This window comes from Dryobates pubescens, chromosome 15 (assembly GCF_014839835.1).
Source record: "Dryobates pubescens isolate bDryPub1 chromosome 15, bDryPub1.pri, whole genome shotgun sequence".
Lineage (NCBI taxonomy): Eukaryota > Metazoa > Chordata > Aves > Piciformes > Picidae > Dryobates > Dryobates pubescens.
The window spans coordinates 21,274,670-21,293,428 of NC_071626.1; the positions used below are offsets into that span (position 1 = coordinate 21,274,670).

Sequence of the window (18,759 nt, forward strand, 5' to 3'; positions counted from 1 at the left end):
TGGATCCACTGGAAAACATATAAATATGGTAACTTAACATCAGGGAGTCTGAACAAAAGAAGGGTGCAAAGCAATTGCAAGTTTCAAAGCAAACTGCTGACAGACCTGTATTACATCACATATGCTGATAAGAGCAAAGTGTTCATAAGCCCCTGTGTAAGGCACATGCTTTAGAAGATGCATTCAAAAGTTCTACTAATATTCTTTGCAATGCAATACCTAAGGAAGAGGAGACTCAGGGGTGACCTTATTGCTGTCTACAACTACCTGAAGGGGGGTTGTAGACAGGCAGAGGTTGGTCTCTTCTCCCAGGCAGCCAGTACCAGAACAAGAGGATACAGTCTCAGGCTGTGCCAGGGGAGGTTTAGGCTGGAGGTTAGGCGGAAGTTTTACACAGAGAGAGTGATTGCCCATTAGAATGGGCTGCCCAGGGAGGTGGTGGAGTCACCATCACTGGAGGTGTTCAGGAGGAGACTTGACAGGGTGCACGGTTTAGTTGGTTGGGTGGTGTTGGATGACAGGTTGGACACGATGATCTCAAAGGTCTCTTCCAACCTGGTCTGGTCTGGTCTGTTCTATTCTATACTAAATGATAGCTGCTGCTGCCACCATTTTGTTCTCATCTACCCTGAGTTTGTATTTTTAAGCAATGTGTCAATTCTGTAGACTTTCCTTTTAAACCCTTGTAATGGGTTGGGACGAATCCCCTCCCCACCATGCACAGAAATAACGACTTGAACAAACAGATTGCAAAAGTGATGGAAAGTTTAAATAGAGAACAGTGAGTGCGTACAAAAAAAAAAAGGAACACAGTGACAAGAAAGAGACCAAAATAGACCCAGAAAGACCCCAACCCCTCCTGAGGGTGCACCCAAAACCCCCAGGGCTCCTCCTTCCCCCCCTTCTGCTAGGCTAGTCTCAGCTGGCTAGATCTGAGACTGCCCATCCCCCCGTGGCCTTGGGCCTAATCAGGTCCATGGCCGGGAGATCTCTCTCCCAGTTACTGGGTCTCGGAGTGGAAAGGAAAGAGGAAGTGCCAGACCCTGATGTAAAATTTATAGTGGTGCAAGGGATTATGCTAGAAATACCTAATTTCCTGCGTCCACCCACTGGGCTGGACTTCTGGGCACAGGAAACACCCCCGTAGCAGAGGGCACCCAGCCCAAACTACAACAACCCTCCTTAGTTATTATTATGGGAGTTTTGATATTCTTGCTCCTGCTGTAATGAAAAAGCACATGGACATTTCTGTACAACTGACTGTGCTCCAGCTTTTCATTTACTACTGATATTTATTTTCCAAAACATTATGTATTACTACCCTTGAATTCTACACTTCTCTTTCAAGGGGACCACTCCAAAACTACATTTATATTCCAGTGAAAATATTTATGCACAAACCAAGCCTTTTCTCACTTGAACCGACATGGTCAACGTGCTCTCGTGATATATTTCCAGTGTAAAACTCTAAGCTTATGTAATTACAAGATTAAAAGCTATTTTAAAACACTAGAATAAAATACTTTCTAAAATATTGTATATTTTACTAGAGATTGAGAAGGTTTTAAGAAGTTTTTTTAACCTTTCTAATCAAGCAAGAGAATTTCTGAATGTTTTGAGTTTTTCCAAAACTTTGTGGGAGAGTGTCTGTCACACTGGATATAACACACCAGGGAACTTGTAAGACACTAAGGCTTGATAAAGGCTACAAAAGCCACATTTAAATAGAAGCATGACAATTTCCGAGATACACTTACTGCCACGTGCCATCAATTTATATCACACTTAACTATACATATTTTAAGCCCCGGGCACAGTACAGTGTCTAATATAGTACTCTGATAACAGCACTACAGGTGAAGACAATTTTCCATTATGTAAGAACTACTCTGTAGTGAAAATGACTAATACATCATTTGCAGTATAAGGTAAGAATGAGAAAATAGTGAGGTGGGCGTTAGAAGGGAGACCTATCTGTAAGCCTCAGGTTTGGTAGCTGTAACCCATTCAGGCAGTTAACCTTCATGGTTAACTACCTTCCAAGAACTGGAGTAAGGCAACAATTCTTCAGTGAAAACTCCAATGTGTTTTCTAAAGAAAAAGGAGATTTGGAGTAGCATGGCTCTGCAGGTGGCATGTGTACCAGCACTAGATGCTCCAGTCTGGCTGCTGCTTCCCATTGAAGTCTGGCAATAGATATCCTATCAGCTAATGCTGCCCAAAGCTTGATTCCCCAGTGCAGGACAAACACTGCACCCTCCACTGAAGAGGAAGAGAAGATGGAAGAAGTAAAAGATGACTTTTGGAGAGGGCAACAAAAAGCCACAGTCAACAGGTTTTCTGATACAAAGAACAAGTAGTTAGACTCAAACTACTAACAGCATCGAGAGCCTTTAAAGAGTAATTGCAGGAGCTGCAGCATGAGTCAATTGTTCAACTGAACTCTGCTTTAGAATAGAAAGGAGAGCTGCTTCATTTTATTGAGTTACAAATGCAATGTATATGTGTGTGTATATACATAAATATATAATCTCAGTAAATTACTACTTCAAATTCAACAGCAGACTTTCAAGAGATGTTCAGTGAAATGACACTGTGTTGCTTCACAAATCTAGCTAAGCACATGAGCATCAACACCCTCTAAACTGCAGCAGGAGTGAAACATTTTATTTCTCAAAAACTTTCTACCTTTGTCCAGATTTCTATGGATCTGCTTCCTTTATCCCATCTGCTATTATTAATGATTCCCCTGCCAGATTTGGGGGGTGTAGTTTTTGGTCGGTTGGGTTCATTTGGTTTTGTTTTTAGGATTGTGTGAATCACAGCATTGACTGTCTATGAAGCACATTCTTTTCTTTATCTTAGCCAAGGTTACACAGAAGTCTTACAACATAACACTGTCTTCACATAGCCACATGACTTCTGTGATCTCTTGATCACTTTACCAATGTCTTAGGAACTAGCACGCTTCCACAATCACATCTCTAGCTAAGAGCCATTTTTCCTTAAACAACGACACATTTCTATTAATAACCCAGTAGAACCTTTAAAATAAAGCCATGCTTATCAAGCACTTGTACCAGAACACACTAGACACTTCCTCAGACTGCTGAGAGGTGAAAATGGCTTGGCCAGCTTCTGCCAAGTAAATGTATTATCATCTGGGAAATGCTTAGAAAGATCTCTTTTAACAATTTGACAGAAGAAAGCAGCTCAAAGATTGGAGCATCCACTTGCATTTCAGTTTAATTGTGGCACCAATTCAGACACATCCTGCATTTCAGGCTTTCCCTCACAATAGATCCTATTTTGCAAGAAAAAAGGGTAGACACTGAAATTTATAAAAAGTAATTATTTTATAAATGAACAGTCATCAGTAATGCTTTAATCACTGGCCTTGTTAATGCCATTGTAAGGATTTAATTGAATAATCTTGGTGGTCCACTGATAGAGGAGATATGCAAATATGCACACCAGACCCCAGAGGATAATTAGTCGAAGCTTACACCATGTGTGGGCCTGCATTTGCCTCAGACAAAAGAGTACAGACTCTATTAAAAATACTCATTGCTTATGACGTAAAGTTCAAGTACAGAGACAAACAGGGTATAAAGTGTGGCACTGAACTGGAACACTGAACACGTCAGCTGTCATCTCCAAGGTCCGAGGGTGCAGCTCAGCCCTGCTCAGCTCTCTTGTTCCTTTCAGTCCATTCAAGTTCAGCTTCAGGAGCTGATCATTTCAGAAAGATAGTAATATTGTGCCTTAGAAGACTAGCACGTTGTTTAAGAAGGATCCAAATGACTGAAACATTACCAACAAATAGAACTGGTTTGGGATTTGTTTGAAATCACAAGCAGATCACAAATCATCTCAGGATGTTCTCTGCACGCTCACGTCCTTTAGACAAATCCTACATTGTTTTCTTGAAACATCCACAGTGTTGATGTTTGCACTGAAATGTTCATTTGCTTGTATTTCAGAGTAAAGATTCTGGTAGAGATGTAACAGAGATGTGAACACCTACCAAGTCTTGTGGGAATCCCTTAGAATGGATTTAACTGGGAAGAGGTCTCATTTCCTCACTCCTCTGGTTTTAAACACATCATTCCCTGTTATTCATCTTGTTAGCATCAAAGTTTTTTTGAAAGTTAGGTAGGCCTCAACACTTCAGCAAATACTGGTTTTAAAAAAACAAAACACTGTTACAATATTGTCTAATAAAAAAAACCCACCACCAAAGACAATCACGCTGACGTGGTGTTAATTCCTCTCACACCACCTTTAATATCAGCACAAGTCCTCACTGGGGAGAGAATGCCAAGCCAGATGGATCCACCGTCTGATCTACAGCAACAGCTCTTATGTTCCTATGGTGACTTCAACTCTGATCATCAGAGTTAAGTGACTGTCTACACCTAATTGTTGGTGCTAAGAATACCTGTCAGCAATTAGCAAACCCAGCCCTTTACAGTGTTGAATGTAGCTTCCATGCTGTTTAATGCTATTAGTCCACCACATTAATTCTTCGCTTTGATGCATATGATCAAAAAGCAGTGGAAGCCCACAGCTTTATGCAACAGGACATGGGCTGAGGAGTATGCCATGGAAACAGAGCCAATTTACATCTGGGAACTAGAGATTGGCATCCTCCCTCTGTTACCATGCACAAAATGGGAGAGAGTGGGAGAATTTACAGGCAGTGGTCTAAAAGGGAAATGCCCAAGGCTGGGGTGATGAGTCAGATTCATAGAAAAAATGGGGGGGGGGGGGAAGGGAGAGAAGAGAAAGAGATAGCAAGAGAACCCTCTTTCAAATACAGCAGTATGGCATTTTCTTTTAGGAAATGCCCACACTCCACACAAAAAAAAAAAAAAAAAAAAAAAAAAAAAAAGGGGGAAAAAAAAGAGAGGAAAAGAGAAAGGGAAGGGGGGAAAAAGGGAAAAAGGGGAGGGGAAGGGGGGGAAAGGGAAGAAAGAATCCTTTTCAGAATGTATTTTAATGCATACAATCAGGTATTTTTAAAGGTGAACTGGCTAAAATAAGCAACACAAGAACAAGGTGATTTAGGCAGCAGGCTATACCATTATTCAATTCACCAGATGAAATTTTAGCACCCCATCTGATCAAGAGTTTACATCCACCACCCAGTGCTTATATGCAGATTGTCAATCACTTTGATGCCTGTTGGTCTCCTAGAGCCAATAGTTTCATTCTACATGTTTGGAAATTTCCATTTGACAGAAATATTTCTTGGCTGCCTCCTCCTGTATTTTCACATCTCCAGTTTCAGCACCTACACAGACTGTTCTGCATTATCCATTTCTTTCAGTAAATGCAAAGGAACAACTACAGTTTATTAAAAAAAATGAACTGTCAGCAGATTTGACAGCTATACAGGAAACATGCATAGCAAAAAAGCATTATAACCGAGTCTCTTTTTTACATCCTGACCCTTGCAACTGCATCCTTATCCCTCAGTACAACTGAAATGTCCCTTAATTTTTATTAAAAACTATTGCTGACCCAGTAACACAAACCCCTTCAGAAAACCACACACCAGGTTGTCTCTTTCAGCTACAGTAATAGGTTAACTGTAGCAGTGCAACCACCTGCAGAACAATACCTCCTCTTGAACACATATAATGCGGCTGATGACCTTGCCAGCATTTTCTTAAATTCATACCCCAGAGAGAGCCAGAAACTGGGAGCTGTCTTCTTTCACAGGTGGCTTTTTCAAGCTGTTGTGAGACTCCAAGCTGCTGCAATTGTGGCGTGTCATTTAAAGTCTACATGCAAGCCATATTTAGCCAACCCTTGTGGGCTGCTCTCTTAGATATTGAGTAACAAAATAGGAACAGCACTGGTGATGACTTGTAGAGTTTGAAACCCAAGAGCTCGAATTTTCTCATGTGAGGCACACACACACACACATACACACCTGCCACAGAAATTGATGTAACACAGGGACAGTTGTAACACTGAAGTATTTTCATGTTGCATACAAAATCCAGCCTGCAGCTGGTAACTGGGATAGAAGCAGTTCAGGCTTCAGCCCCAGTGTCACCCTGAAGCAAGTACATAAATGACTGATGGATTGGCAGCACATACACCCACGCCTATGCCAGCAACTGAGATAGCTGTCATCTGTGCAGGTATGCTCCATGTGCAGGTCCACATCTGCTTAAAGCCAGGTCTTGGGGCTACACACTTGCAACTTCTTTAAGAAAATGGTTGTCAGCACTACAATGACAAGCCCACCTCACCCTTTGATAGCACAAGTGCTTAAACAGTCACACAGTGATCCAGCTCACACAAGTGAAAATGAATTGTTTTCATGGCATAGACCTTCCTGCAGGCTCACAGCGCAGGGTGCAGAGAGTGGACAGAGTCCTTTTGCCAACAGCTGACTACGGCATTGGTGTAACTACATCCTCAGCCTCTAGCTGACAAAAGTGATGTTTTCAGTATCAAAGCAATTCATCTATACTAGGCATTTCTAAGAGTGTAATGGTAATATGAACCCCCATCCTGGGGAAGACTCATTCCATAAAGAAACCCCTTATGTAAAAATGACAAATCACTTTGTTTAATTAGTGTCATAGCAAGAGATCAGGGAGAACAGAACACTTGGATGGCAGACACCACCCTCAATGTCTAAATCTTTTCAATGAATGTTTCAAATGACAAAGCAAATTCAATAACACCCTCTGTACTGCGTAGGAAAACTATCTTCTGTCAACTGTTTTAGGAATTTGCTTTTCTATGTTGAATCTGGTATTGGAAAGAATGTTAAAGGACTAGTAAAATCATATGCAAGAAGATAAATTAACTGCAGTTTACCATATGGAGTATCACTCCTTTATACATTTACCACTAGAAATCACGAACACAAGGAAGAGATTTGTGAGGCAGTGAATTTTTATACGAAACCCAGAAGTGAAATCTCCTTCCCTCATTTTTTTTTCTCTCTTTCTGGATTACACAGCCCAACAGAAAAGTAGATTTTAGGCTACATTTCAAGAATAGAAAACAGAGTGCTTGCAAAAAAAGATGTTTACAGTTATCTCACTTTACAGAACACTTCCAGAACCAGCAATTCTAGAGATACTCCAGATCCATAAAACAAGTATGCTAAACAGAATTTTTTATGGATCTCCAGTCACTCACTACAGTTCTACATGTTACATACTTTTTGACATTAAATTGTTTCAGAGTGATTTTCTTCTGGCATCCATAACTTCCTAGCATTCTTTACAGGTATCCAGCCTCTATATGGGCGTGTGTCATCCCCACAGCTGCAAAGTGTAGGTGGTTTGAAATGTATTCATGGCCAAAAGCTTTCTAGCAGCACAACAGTTACCATTGTTACAAAGAGGGGAAAAAACCAACCCAAAACCTAGATCATAGAATCATACAATTGTTTCAGTTGGAAAAGTCCTCTAAGATCAAGTCCAACCATCAGCCTAAGACCACCATTGCCATTAAGTCACATCTACACATTTATTAAACACCTCTCCAGGGATAGTGACTCCACCACCTCCCTGAGCAACCTACTGCACTTTGAAGACCTCCAGGTCCTTCCTGACATAAAAAAGCATTCTTCACTTGTTTGCTTTAAACCCTGATTCATGGTATCCACTGGAATATCCTGGTATTTAAGCACAGTGTAGATCACACAACAGATATCACAGATCAGCTGTAACTCCTTTTCAGCCTCTTATATTGTATGACTGTTCTGATCAGCCTAGGAGTTCTTACCAGCTTCTTATTTCGTATGCCTGCTCTGATCAGCCTAGGAGTGAAATCTCTAGAAGAGGTTACTGTCCAGACCTGTTACAATAATGTTACTCCACAATGGTGGATATTACAATAGAAAAGTCATTTGAAGACACAGACTCTGAAAACTTGTATCCCATGTAGGATTGCACAATCAATAAGAACCGAGAGGCCACAAAGCAACACCAACTGCATAGCCAAGGTCTTCACTTGGTAGAATTAATTACTAGTTGATGTTCTTATTAGTTCTTCTACCCAATTTAAGTCTCAAAGCAAGAGTCAGGCTGCAGGGAAAAATGAGCACACACACTAAAGAAGCAGCCATTCACTAGCAATGTTTCGTTCCACATGAAAAATGGGCACAAAATTAAGTCCTACATATTGAAAACAAAATGTCACTTGAATGACTCTTCCATGGAGTATGAATGTAGGAAGTTTGGATGTATGATTGCTTTAAGCTAGGAAGCTTCCAGATGTCCGCTGACTGCAGGGTGTGCTAACACTCAATTTGCTCCTGTTCCTTGGCTGCCTCGGGCAAGGACTCTGAAAATGCTCTGCCTAATGACAAGCCAGCACAACAGCTTGCCATGGTCTCCTCCTGCTTCACGTCCTTTCCCCGGTGATAGTGGAGGCAAGAACATTCAAGCCAAACAAGTCAATCTAACTTACGCCACTCAAAGGGGCAGAAAAGAAATGCACAAGTGGAAAATACAGATTGATAGATGGACTTCACACGAAATTAATTTCCTTTTGCTTGGGTAGTTCCAGCTCTACAAATGATTGGCACTGCTATATAACTAAGCTTTTAATGATCAAACGCTAAGGCAAAAATGTTTGCCTTCATAGTACTTATTTTATAGAGGCAAACACGGTCTTCAGAAAATGTTTTCAGTATTTTGGAAAGGCAGAATAATTCAGCAGATGATATAGATCAAGCTATGAGGCAAATCAAATAAAATGGTATGGCCGAGCAATAAATTCATCAGCTTTACCAAAAGCAAGCATGAACAAGTAGCAATGCCTTGCGCCATGAATGCTGTTCATACTTTCCCTCATTAGGCAGAAGGTATTCTGAGGTAAAGGTTCAATGATCATTGCCCTAAACTATTTCACTGCTCAGGTGAAATTAGAAATTCTCCCCTTCCTCTCTCCATCTGCCTAAATAAACATCATAGCTCAAGCTTTCTGGTCTGTTTCTAAGATCAGATAAGGGGAAAATGCAGATCATTCTGAACGTTCTCAGTCTGTGTTCCTTTAGAGATCCTTTTATCTAAATAAAGTAGGAATTCTAATACCAAAAGAAATATATTTAACACCTCTCTTCACCCACCTCTCCCCCAACAAAACAAGCAGGTTGATATAACTGGTTAATTTGAGAAGCAAAGTTAGAAGTTCCTTTCAATCGCTTGGCTGGGTGACACATCTTTAAATACATCAACCTATTTCTCTTTTAGCTTCTATTCAGTAGCCACACATTTCCATCAAGACATACTCCAATATTTAAAACCCCTTTTAACCTGCATTGTTTCCTCTTCTAAAAGAAATAATCCTGTAAGAGGTGAGCAAGACTGCTACTCCTGTAGATAGGAAAAAGAAAATTCCAACTCAGACCAACTATGGCTCTACTCAGTTAACACGCAAAACCAGAAAGTTTCCTGTTAACAATGATGTGATAAAGCTAACTGGTGTAATAAGTGTCTTTAGACCTATGTTAAAGTAAGGCCTTTCTCATTCCCCTCTATTATTATACTTCCTGGAAATGATTTAAGCAAGTTAGCCTGATAAACTGACAAGTATAGCTGCATTTCTGATTTCAGTAAGGAAAAGCAGCAAATTAGAAGTTCATGCACCATCTTAAATGCCAGTCAAGAGAACAAGAAAACATTATGTATCGTTCAAGTTATAGGATTCCTATTCTAAAATACTAACAGCACTTTGTGTGTGCTCTTCCATTTAAGAGTACATTCAGTGGTATACATATATCAAAAAGCACAACAGCTTAAACATCTTTGAAGACAGTCTGATATAACTGCCTATAAAAACCTCATTTCAGCTAAGCCCAAGTTACACTAAAAATACCCCCAGTGATAAAACCTATAGTAAAATGCAATTTACCAATGTTTAAAAATAAAGCAGCCAAGTAGGTATGATAAATATCTCACTAAAATGAAGCATTAAAATTTATCTAAATTCAAATTTACTTAGCAATTATAATGACACAGGAAACAGTCCTATTTTTGACAATATAATTTAAAAAGCATTCCCCACAGCTCATTGCTTTTGTTTCTGGGTTAGCAGCCAACCCACAACACGAGGAGTCAGAGTTACAAAGGAACTTTTATGCTAATAGAAAACTGCCAAATCATATAAATCACGAGTATGACATCAATTTGGTATCTGCAATATATCATCACTACAGTACTGTATCATGAAATTGCCAGTTAATGCATTAGTGAAATTACCCTAAGCAGAGGTTTCTGAAAGCTAATGTATTACACTCACGTAGCTACCCACGGCTCTGAGTCAGACCATCTGAATTCAGTTTGGAAATCATTTCCTGCTGGAAATCGGTATCTAACTTTTACCAAGATGAATTTCACTATTACCCAGAATCTTCAAACAGATGAATAAGGTATTTTTGCATGTATTCATCCATCAAGATTTGTCATCCTTGTAACACTGAAGGAAGCCAAAACCCAAGTGACACAGCAAAACTCTGGGCTTCCCTTGCAAGATACCTATGTGTGGATAGGTGTGGTGTTAATTTTCTAGCTGTAAGATGGAAGATTATCAACATAATAAGGTAAAAGCTGTCTCAAAAGTGGCATCTGCCAAGATTTCCCAGTGCCATGGTATTGCAGGACTTTTACAATTAGAGCTTTAAGTGCTAAGGAGAAGAAAAGAAGGTATATATATTTTGTGTTTCTTCTGTGATAAGAAAACAGCTACCATGAACTGGAAACCAAAATGTATTTCAGTTATTTTAGACTTAAGCTACAATCAAGATACAGTTTTGTGGACTGTTTGGGTTTTTTCCCCTAAATTATTTTTATGCTGGCAGATTTTGCAGCTCAATATATGATATTCATATGGAAGTAACCATACACCTCATACAGATGATATACATACAGATACATGCACTGACTGGAAATGCATCTGCTTTTTCCATTCCCCCCCACCCTAGATGAATATACAACCCCCAAAATAACATTTGAAAGATATCATTATTAACATTGTAGTATAAGCTTTATGTTAAAATAAGGTAACTTACAAGTGTCTATTTGGAGAGTCCCACTCAGTGTTGCAAGCTAATTAAAAAAAGCTGAAATTCCTGTTACATTCAGTATCACAGACAAGTGATCTACTAGACAAGCATGCCTGAATAAACCCCCTGGAAATGATACACAATAAGTAATACACCAGTAAATACTTAGTTTCCACCTAAAATTAGATTTCTATTTAAAATCTCATCTGGAATGGTCTAAATGTGGTATGCTGCTTTGCTTATGTTGTGTCTTATTGAATGCTAGATTTTTTAATTCTTTTTAAAAGGTGATTTTCCAAATGAGGAAGAAATGCTTCATTTCTAGAGAAAAGCAGTTGTTAAAATGTAGAAGAATTACTTACTACTCTCCAGGGAAGTTCATTCTTTACCAAAAGCTTGACACGCGAACAACAGAAAACACGTAAGGATGTGAGGTACAGCCCTGTTCTCTTGGAAGCTGCTCCCCAATGAGTACTGCACAACCCTGACTCAGAGAAAAAGCAACTTGGCTGCCAGGATTGCTAGCCTCTGAGAAAGCTGATACCAGAGTGATGTCATATACTTCTGAAATGTTATTGCAGCTCCAAATTATTGACTCTCTTCTACCAGTAAAATCTCTACCTCTAGGTGATGGAAGGCAGCACATTTAACAACAGGATTAAGTTCCAACAGGAGCCAAGAGTAAAGATTTTTGAAAACACATAGCAGGTTAGGAAAAATGTAACAGTTAAGAGGAAGTGAAAAAGGACAGATGCTGGCTGTATCACTTAAATACACTCTTTCAATTCACCTTCAACCTCCAAAGTTTGTATTTGCTGCTGCAATACTCATCAAACACTTCTTGAGTTGGAGGAGGAAAGGCTATCACAGACCACCGCAGCACTCGTCCCTTTCTCTATAAGCTTCAAGCCAATCCAGACAAGAATTTCTCAGCTTGGTATGGTGGCTCTCAGCTGGGCTACCTTTCCCATTCTCTTGACCTCTTTCTGCCCCAATGTTCACCCCACTATACTTTCTTTCGTCATGCATGCCTTGTCCCAGTCTCAAGGAGAACTCAAAAGGACAACAAACGCTAAGATCCTCTGAAAGCGCTCACTGAAATCCACTGGGAAATAGAAGGCTGGATGAAAAGAAGGAAGTATTAACTAGCAAAAAAGCAATCCTTGTGTGCTAAGATGAGGAACTTCCAATATCAAATTGGATGCATCCAAACGACTAAAGAGGGATGTGAAGCTATAGATGTTATGAAGTACACCACAGAATGAAAAGCATAAAGGAGGTACTGTAGGAAATGTCTGCCCAAGAAAGAAAAGTCATGGACGATGTTCTGCTTTAAATGTACAAAGCAAAAAGGAGGTGAACAGCATGAATAGACCACATGGCATGTAAAAGTAACTTTTGCAAGGTGAAAACTAGAGCAGTGGTTGCAAGGATGGCTGGGGTCTTCTACAAATCCCCAAATTTAGAGATCTTTCATATTAAAATCATAAACATCAAAGACTATCTGCATGAAGATTTCAAATTAATATAATACACTTAAATATGACAGCCCAGAGGTTATCCATAGTCTTGAAGCAACTGTATGCAAATTTAGAGCAGACAGCAATCAATGGGGGCACCGTGTGGGAAAGTAACTAAGAAAGTACTTGTTAAAAACCAGGCAAGAATGTGGAGAGCACCCTGTATGCATGCAGATGGTTCTAACCTGAGATCTCAACTGTTACCCATAGCTAATTCTGTGGTAAAACACGGAGAAGCCTGCACCTCCCTGACTTCTTTTGTCCTGTTTCTAATAGGCCCATGGCCTGATGAAGCTTCAAAGCCAGAGAAATCAGAATATGATTACACAATGTTCCTCTGTCAATTAATTATGACTGTTACTTTAAACTAGAATGAAAATGGAAGTTTACCAATATGACCAATTCACTCTAAGAGAAAACATGACAGGAGTAAGCCCCACTTGGCCAAACAACATGAAGCACGACAGGGCTACAGTACATAAAGATGATTATAAGCTCTACAGCTTTTAGCTATAGGAAAAATAAATAATGTTTGAGGCTAGAAGAGATAAAGGTTGTACAAGATCAGTAAATTGGAAATGAAGAGTTTTAATACAAGGCTGGCCTTATTAATGGGTAAAGGTCATTTAACTTTTCTGTGTCAGAGAAAGGTTGGCTTCAACATCCACAACTGGTAAGCCTTAAGGCAAGTGACCTATTTTGAAACAATTTCACCTGTCACACTTAGAATAGCAAAAGTCTGGAGTGCAAAAGCCCAGAAAGGAGTTTCCAGAAAGGTATGGGAAATGAGACGTGAAGCCAAAAATTAACAAGTCATAAATCAGTTGAAAAACTGAAGCTTTCCCATCTATCACATGTTAAGTGGTCAATACTAGACTATGCTTTCCTTTCTTGCTTGCATGTTTCAGATACAAAACAGATCCACTGCTTGACCTTTTCCTTCTCTTTTGGGTAGCATACAGTAAGATTTATAGGTGTAATTAATCTTCTGTTACTTTCATGGCATTAATGACTCTCTTCACAAGAGCTGTGCCATGCCCAGACACAATGTTTGAAGACCAAGACAAGTAGGACCAAGGGAGCTGGAAAACTATCAAATTTGAGACATGGTAGCTTACTAGTAGGGCAAAGGATAATTTTGAATGAGAGAAAAACATATTACATAATTACACCAACCTTCCACTACTTTCCAATTTCAGTAAAAACCCAAAATTAGGTACTCCATAGCAAAACCTCAGAGAATCACAGAATATATCTGGTTGGAACAGACCTCAAAGGTCATCCAGTCCATCCCTTGACCCAGCACTGAAGGGTCAATACTAAACCATGTCCTTAAGCACCAGGTCCACACAGCACTTGAACATCCCCAGGGACAGTGACTCCAGCACTGCCCTGGGCAGACCATTCCAAAGTTTAAGAACCCTTTCAGTGAAGAAATGTTTCCTAGTATCCAGCCTGAACCTCCCCTAGTGCAGCTTGAAACCATTTCCTGCAGTCATCAAGGAGAAGAGACTGGCCCCTCTGTTGAGTGTACCATTCTAGAGAGTCACAGACAGTTCCAGAGAACCAAATCTGCTATCTTCAAGTAAGAAAAAAAAAATTACCTTTTTTTTTTTCAGTCAAGACAGCGTAAAGACAAAACAACATAACTGGCTCAAAGGAGCAGGGGTTTATAAAACTGCTCTGGGCTCATAGAGACACACACAGAATAGCACATGGCAACATGACCTGTATTTTCCACAGAATGTAGAGGTTTATAGTCATGTCACTGCTAAAGTCTTTAGACACCTGGTTTAGGCACTGTGCTTCTGATGAATGCAACACATTTGTCTAATGAATAGTCTTAGAATCTAAGTGCTATGTAATAAAAAAGTCTTCAGTCAAAGAAGCTTTCCATATAATCACACAAAAATGTAAGTTGGACAAGTCCTCTGGCAGTCACCAAGTTCAACCCCACAATCAGATAAATTCAATACCAGATTAGACTCTTGTCCAGCTGAGTTGCAAAATATCTTCAAGAATGATGATTCCATAGCTTCCCTGTGCTCAGATTTGTGGTGTTTTAGTTGTTTTTACTATTTTTATTTTAACCTGTTAGAGTGCACCTTAGTGCACTTAATAGAATAGAACAGAATTAACCAGCTTGGAAAAGACCTTCGAGATCATCGAGTCCAACCTATCACCACTGCCTCTTAGCCTTTCTTTGTGCACTTTTGAGGAGAATCTGTCTCCTCTATAAATTCCATGTGGGTAATGAAAGACTGTAATGTGCCCCTGGTTTTGTCTTCTCTTCAGGCCAAACACATCAATCCCGTTCAGTCTCTTATTGTATATCATATGTCCCGGCCCTATAATCCTGCTAGTGCTGGACTCACTCGTTTGTCTCTCTCTCCTTCACATATGATGTGACCAAAAGTGGTCACATTACTCCAGAGAAAGATGAATTGAGGGAAATGAACATCAGCCTAGCTAAGGCAGCTCAATATGTGGTTGGCCTTTATCACCATTACAACATTACACTAACATTCATTTTGCTGTCCACCCACAAGCCATTTTCCGGATGCTTCTCCTCCACCTGCACATTTGCCTTTGCTGAAGTTCAGCATGTTCCAGACTGCTCACTCCTGCAGTTTGCTGAGGTCCCTGTAAATATCTGCCCTGCCCTCTGGCATACCAATCCCTCCTCCCTAGGGTGGTGCTATCCAGGAACCTGCTGACAGTGCATTCTGCCTCACTGCCCAAGGAAAGATTCAGTTACTCATAATTACTCATTTAAAAGTTCAAATTATTGACTGCTACTCCTGAAGCCTGGTGGTACTACCAGTTTTTCAACCACCCTGTAGTCCATTCATCCAATACATACCCTCTTGTTTGGATACAAGGATACTACATGAAACTACATTACAAACTTTACTAAATATAAGCGTCTTCCACAGTTTTCCTCCTGACTTGAAGAGGTAGGCATAGTAGAAGGCAGTCTGCTTACTTCAGCAAGATTTTTCCTTCAGACACTCAGGCTGGCTGTTTCCAATTACAAGCCTAGAAGTAGTTTCTATGAGAATTTACTTCATAGTATTCCTAGTGAAAGAGGTGGAGCTGACCAGTGTTTAGTTCCCTGGACTCTCTTTCTTACTTTTCCTTTGAAAATAGTAATGTTTGTCTTTTCCCAGTCATCAGGGTTATTCACACTAACAGACATTTGCCAGTTCACTCAGCACCCTCAGATGGTTATGTTCCTGGAGTAGAATCCACAGCTGCTTAAATTGGTCAGAAAACAATTTGTAGCTGAATGTCTTAGTAAAAAAACTGAGGGCCTTGAGGGAGCTTCCATCTGTCAAAACAAGAAAAAAATTGGTGGAACAACAAATGACCCCCATAGGAAAGCATTTCTTTAAGCTTATACACAACAAACAAAAACATTAATGAATTTTGAAGTAGGAATTTTGACTATTTGCTGTTGGCAGAACAAAGAGAACAAGCTTTTCCAAAGGGAAAGGCCAACTTTGGCTTGCAATTGGAAAGTCTTGTTTTGCCTCAAACATCAAACAGCTTAAAGATGCATAATAGAATATGCAAGCAGCATGAACATTCCCAGTCCATCAACCTTAGCAGGGAAGGCAAAAGCCCTCAACAAGCCCTGTGAGACACTCTTTCCTTAATTACAGCAACATATAAACACTGACAGAGAACCTTAAATAAGCTTTAGCATAACCAGTCAGCATTTAGAGTTGCTAGTCCTTCTAGAACAACATGTTTATAGTACCCTACATGCGCACAGCCTTTGATTCTATGCATTGAAAATGTAAAGAAACAATGGAAGTTAATTTCTCTCCTCCTTTTAGAGGAAAGAAACAGTTTTTAGATATGTACATCTGAAAGATGCAGTAAATGTCTGCTTAAAACAAGAGCCATGTGCATAGTTATTGAAAAATAAAACAACATTTCTCAGCTAAAGCATCTACTATTAAAGCACACTGCATCCCAGTCCAAGTGATGTAGTCATGCTGCAATCTCTTGCTGAGAGAGAGTTTGCCATGAGGGACAGCTGCAACAAAAAGTTTCAGAGAAGAATTTTAGTCCTCTCAGCCAACACCAATCACAATCTACTCTTCACGCTAATAGTAACGGAGAGGATATTTTCTTCCCTTCCTTTCCATTTTCAAGAATGTGACTCATGTTTAATCCAGTCCAAATTCAGAATGCAACTCTTGAGAAAAAAGAGCAATCACGGAACTTCATTATCTAGGAATTTTATTCACTGTAAAACAGATTTTCAAGCATGTGCCAGACATGAAGGACCCACAGTTTCCCACAGTTCAGCACTAAGTCCTGAATCTTCTGAAACAAACAAATGCTCTTACTCTGTTCCCTGAAGGTGGTGACAGTCTTCTGCTCCCTCCAGTGGCCAGAAAAAAAACCCCAGCCAAATACCTTAATCCAAAAGGAGACCATTAAAGAAGCATCACTTGCTCATCTAGCACTGTTCTTGAAGAATCTTCAAAGTTTCTGGTACCGTGAGATTTCCATTCTGAAAGCAACCCTAACACTCTAAACCAACACTCTTGAACCCATATTTATGCAAAAAAAAAAAATCTTCCCAGTCCAAGTTAACCCAAAACTTCTTTCTTAAATTGACCAGAGATTTTAAGCAATTTAAAAACTCTACCAGAGGTATTCAGAACCACCTTATATGCTACACTTTTTAGAAGTATTATTAAACATGTTCAGTTTACACAAACTCAAAATTATCTAATAGGTTACAGTTAGGGCTTTAAACCTCATCTAAAGGACTTCTAGGTTGGAGTTTTCCCCCTCCTTTCCAAGGATTCCTGTACCACTCCTTTACTTCTAACTTGGCGAAACAATAACATTCCTAACAATAACCTTCATTATTTGTTACTACTTTGAGGTTCTTCCACACTCTTATGTCAAAGCCTTTGGACTGGAATAAAGTGATTCCAGACAGCCTACACATCTCTCATTTATTCTGGAGAACAAAACTATGAACTGACTAACCTACCTACAAAGACTATATTCTATCAGTAAAATGAATGCTATCTACATGGAGTAATCATGTCAAACACTGGTACCAGCACTTCTGCACGCAGCACTGAGGCAAGCAAGGAAAGGTTTACACTGGGATCAGTCCCTTTTGTTACATCTACAGACAATGATGGAAATGAGTTTCAAGCTTATGAAACAAAAGCCATTGTTCAATCTTGAAATAAAGGCAGCTGTGTTCATGAATTCAAGAAAGCTGAAAACCACCATGCTGAGTTGAAATTAGGTATGTTTATCAGAGCAGCTGAGAAGAAAAGGAGTCAGAATCCAGTAGAGTGGAGTGATATTTGATAATACTATTTTTATTATTATTATCATCATCATTATCCTACTTTTTTTTAATCCACTGAAGCAGACAGGAAAACTATGTAGTATGAAAGCATGAGGTTTAAGAACTAATACATTCTTGAACATGTCCAGAAGGGCAACAAGGCTGGTGAGAGGTCTCACGCACAAGCCCTCCGAGGAGAGGCTGAGGGAGCTGGGATTGTTTAGCCTGGAGAAGAGGAGGCTCAGGGGAGACCTTATTGCTGTCTACAACTACCTGAAGGGAGGTTGTAGACAGGAGGGTGCTGGTCTCTTCTCCCAGGCAACCAGCACCAGAACAAGGGGACACAGTCTCAAGCTGTGCCAGGGGAAGTTTAGGCTGGAGGTGAGGAGAAAATTCTTCCCAGAGAGAGTTGTTAGCCGCTGGAATGTGCTGCCCAGGGAGGTGGTGGAGTCACTGGATGTGAGACTGGATGTGGCACTTGGTGCCATGGTCTAGTAGTGATGAGGTCTTGAATGACAGGTTGGACTTGATGATCTTTGAGGTCTTTTCCAACCTTGTTGATTCTATGATTCACCCCCATGCTCGTCTTTCAAATACACATTGAAGACTCTCCTTCAGGATTATGATGGTGGTGCACAAAGTAGCTTTGCAGTAATTTTTGTTCCACTCTTTCAATGATTTTGAAAGTGTTCATACCAGTGCACAGTGGTTATTTAGTTTCACTGGCACAGTTTCCTGAGTGCATTCTACTGAGGTGCATCAAACAAAATGCCACTAGTGAGTCACTTTGATAAAGAACTGGGATATCAAATATTCCGTACTCAAGACTAAGACGACATTTTTCCCAGTAATTATGGAAAGAC

General features: G+C 39.9%; 1 protein-coding gene across 14 annotated transcripts in view; it reads right to left on the reverse strand.

Moving 5' to 3' along the window:
* The window catches only part of PLEKHA5 (pleckstrin homology domain containing A5), a 172,933-nt gene that overhangs the window by 75,953 nt on the left and 78,221 nt on the right, over positions 1-18,759 (reverse strand). Inside the window, exon 1 of one of the 14 annotated variants that reach the window (XM_054167749.1) lies at positions 11,407-11,498. The exons of the other annotated variants lie outside the window; for them this stretch is intronic. Coding sequence (XP_054023724.1) covers positions 11,407-11,426 — 20 coding nt within the window. The 5' untranslated portion in view covers positions 11,427-11,498. Of the gene's footprint in view, positions 1-11,406; positions 11,499-18,759 lie in introns of those variants that run through there. 14 annotated transcript variants of the gene reach the window in all.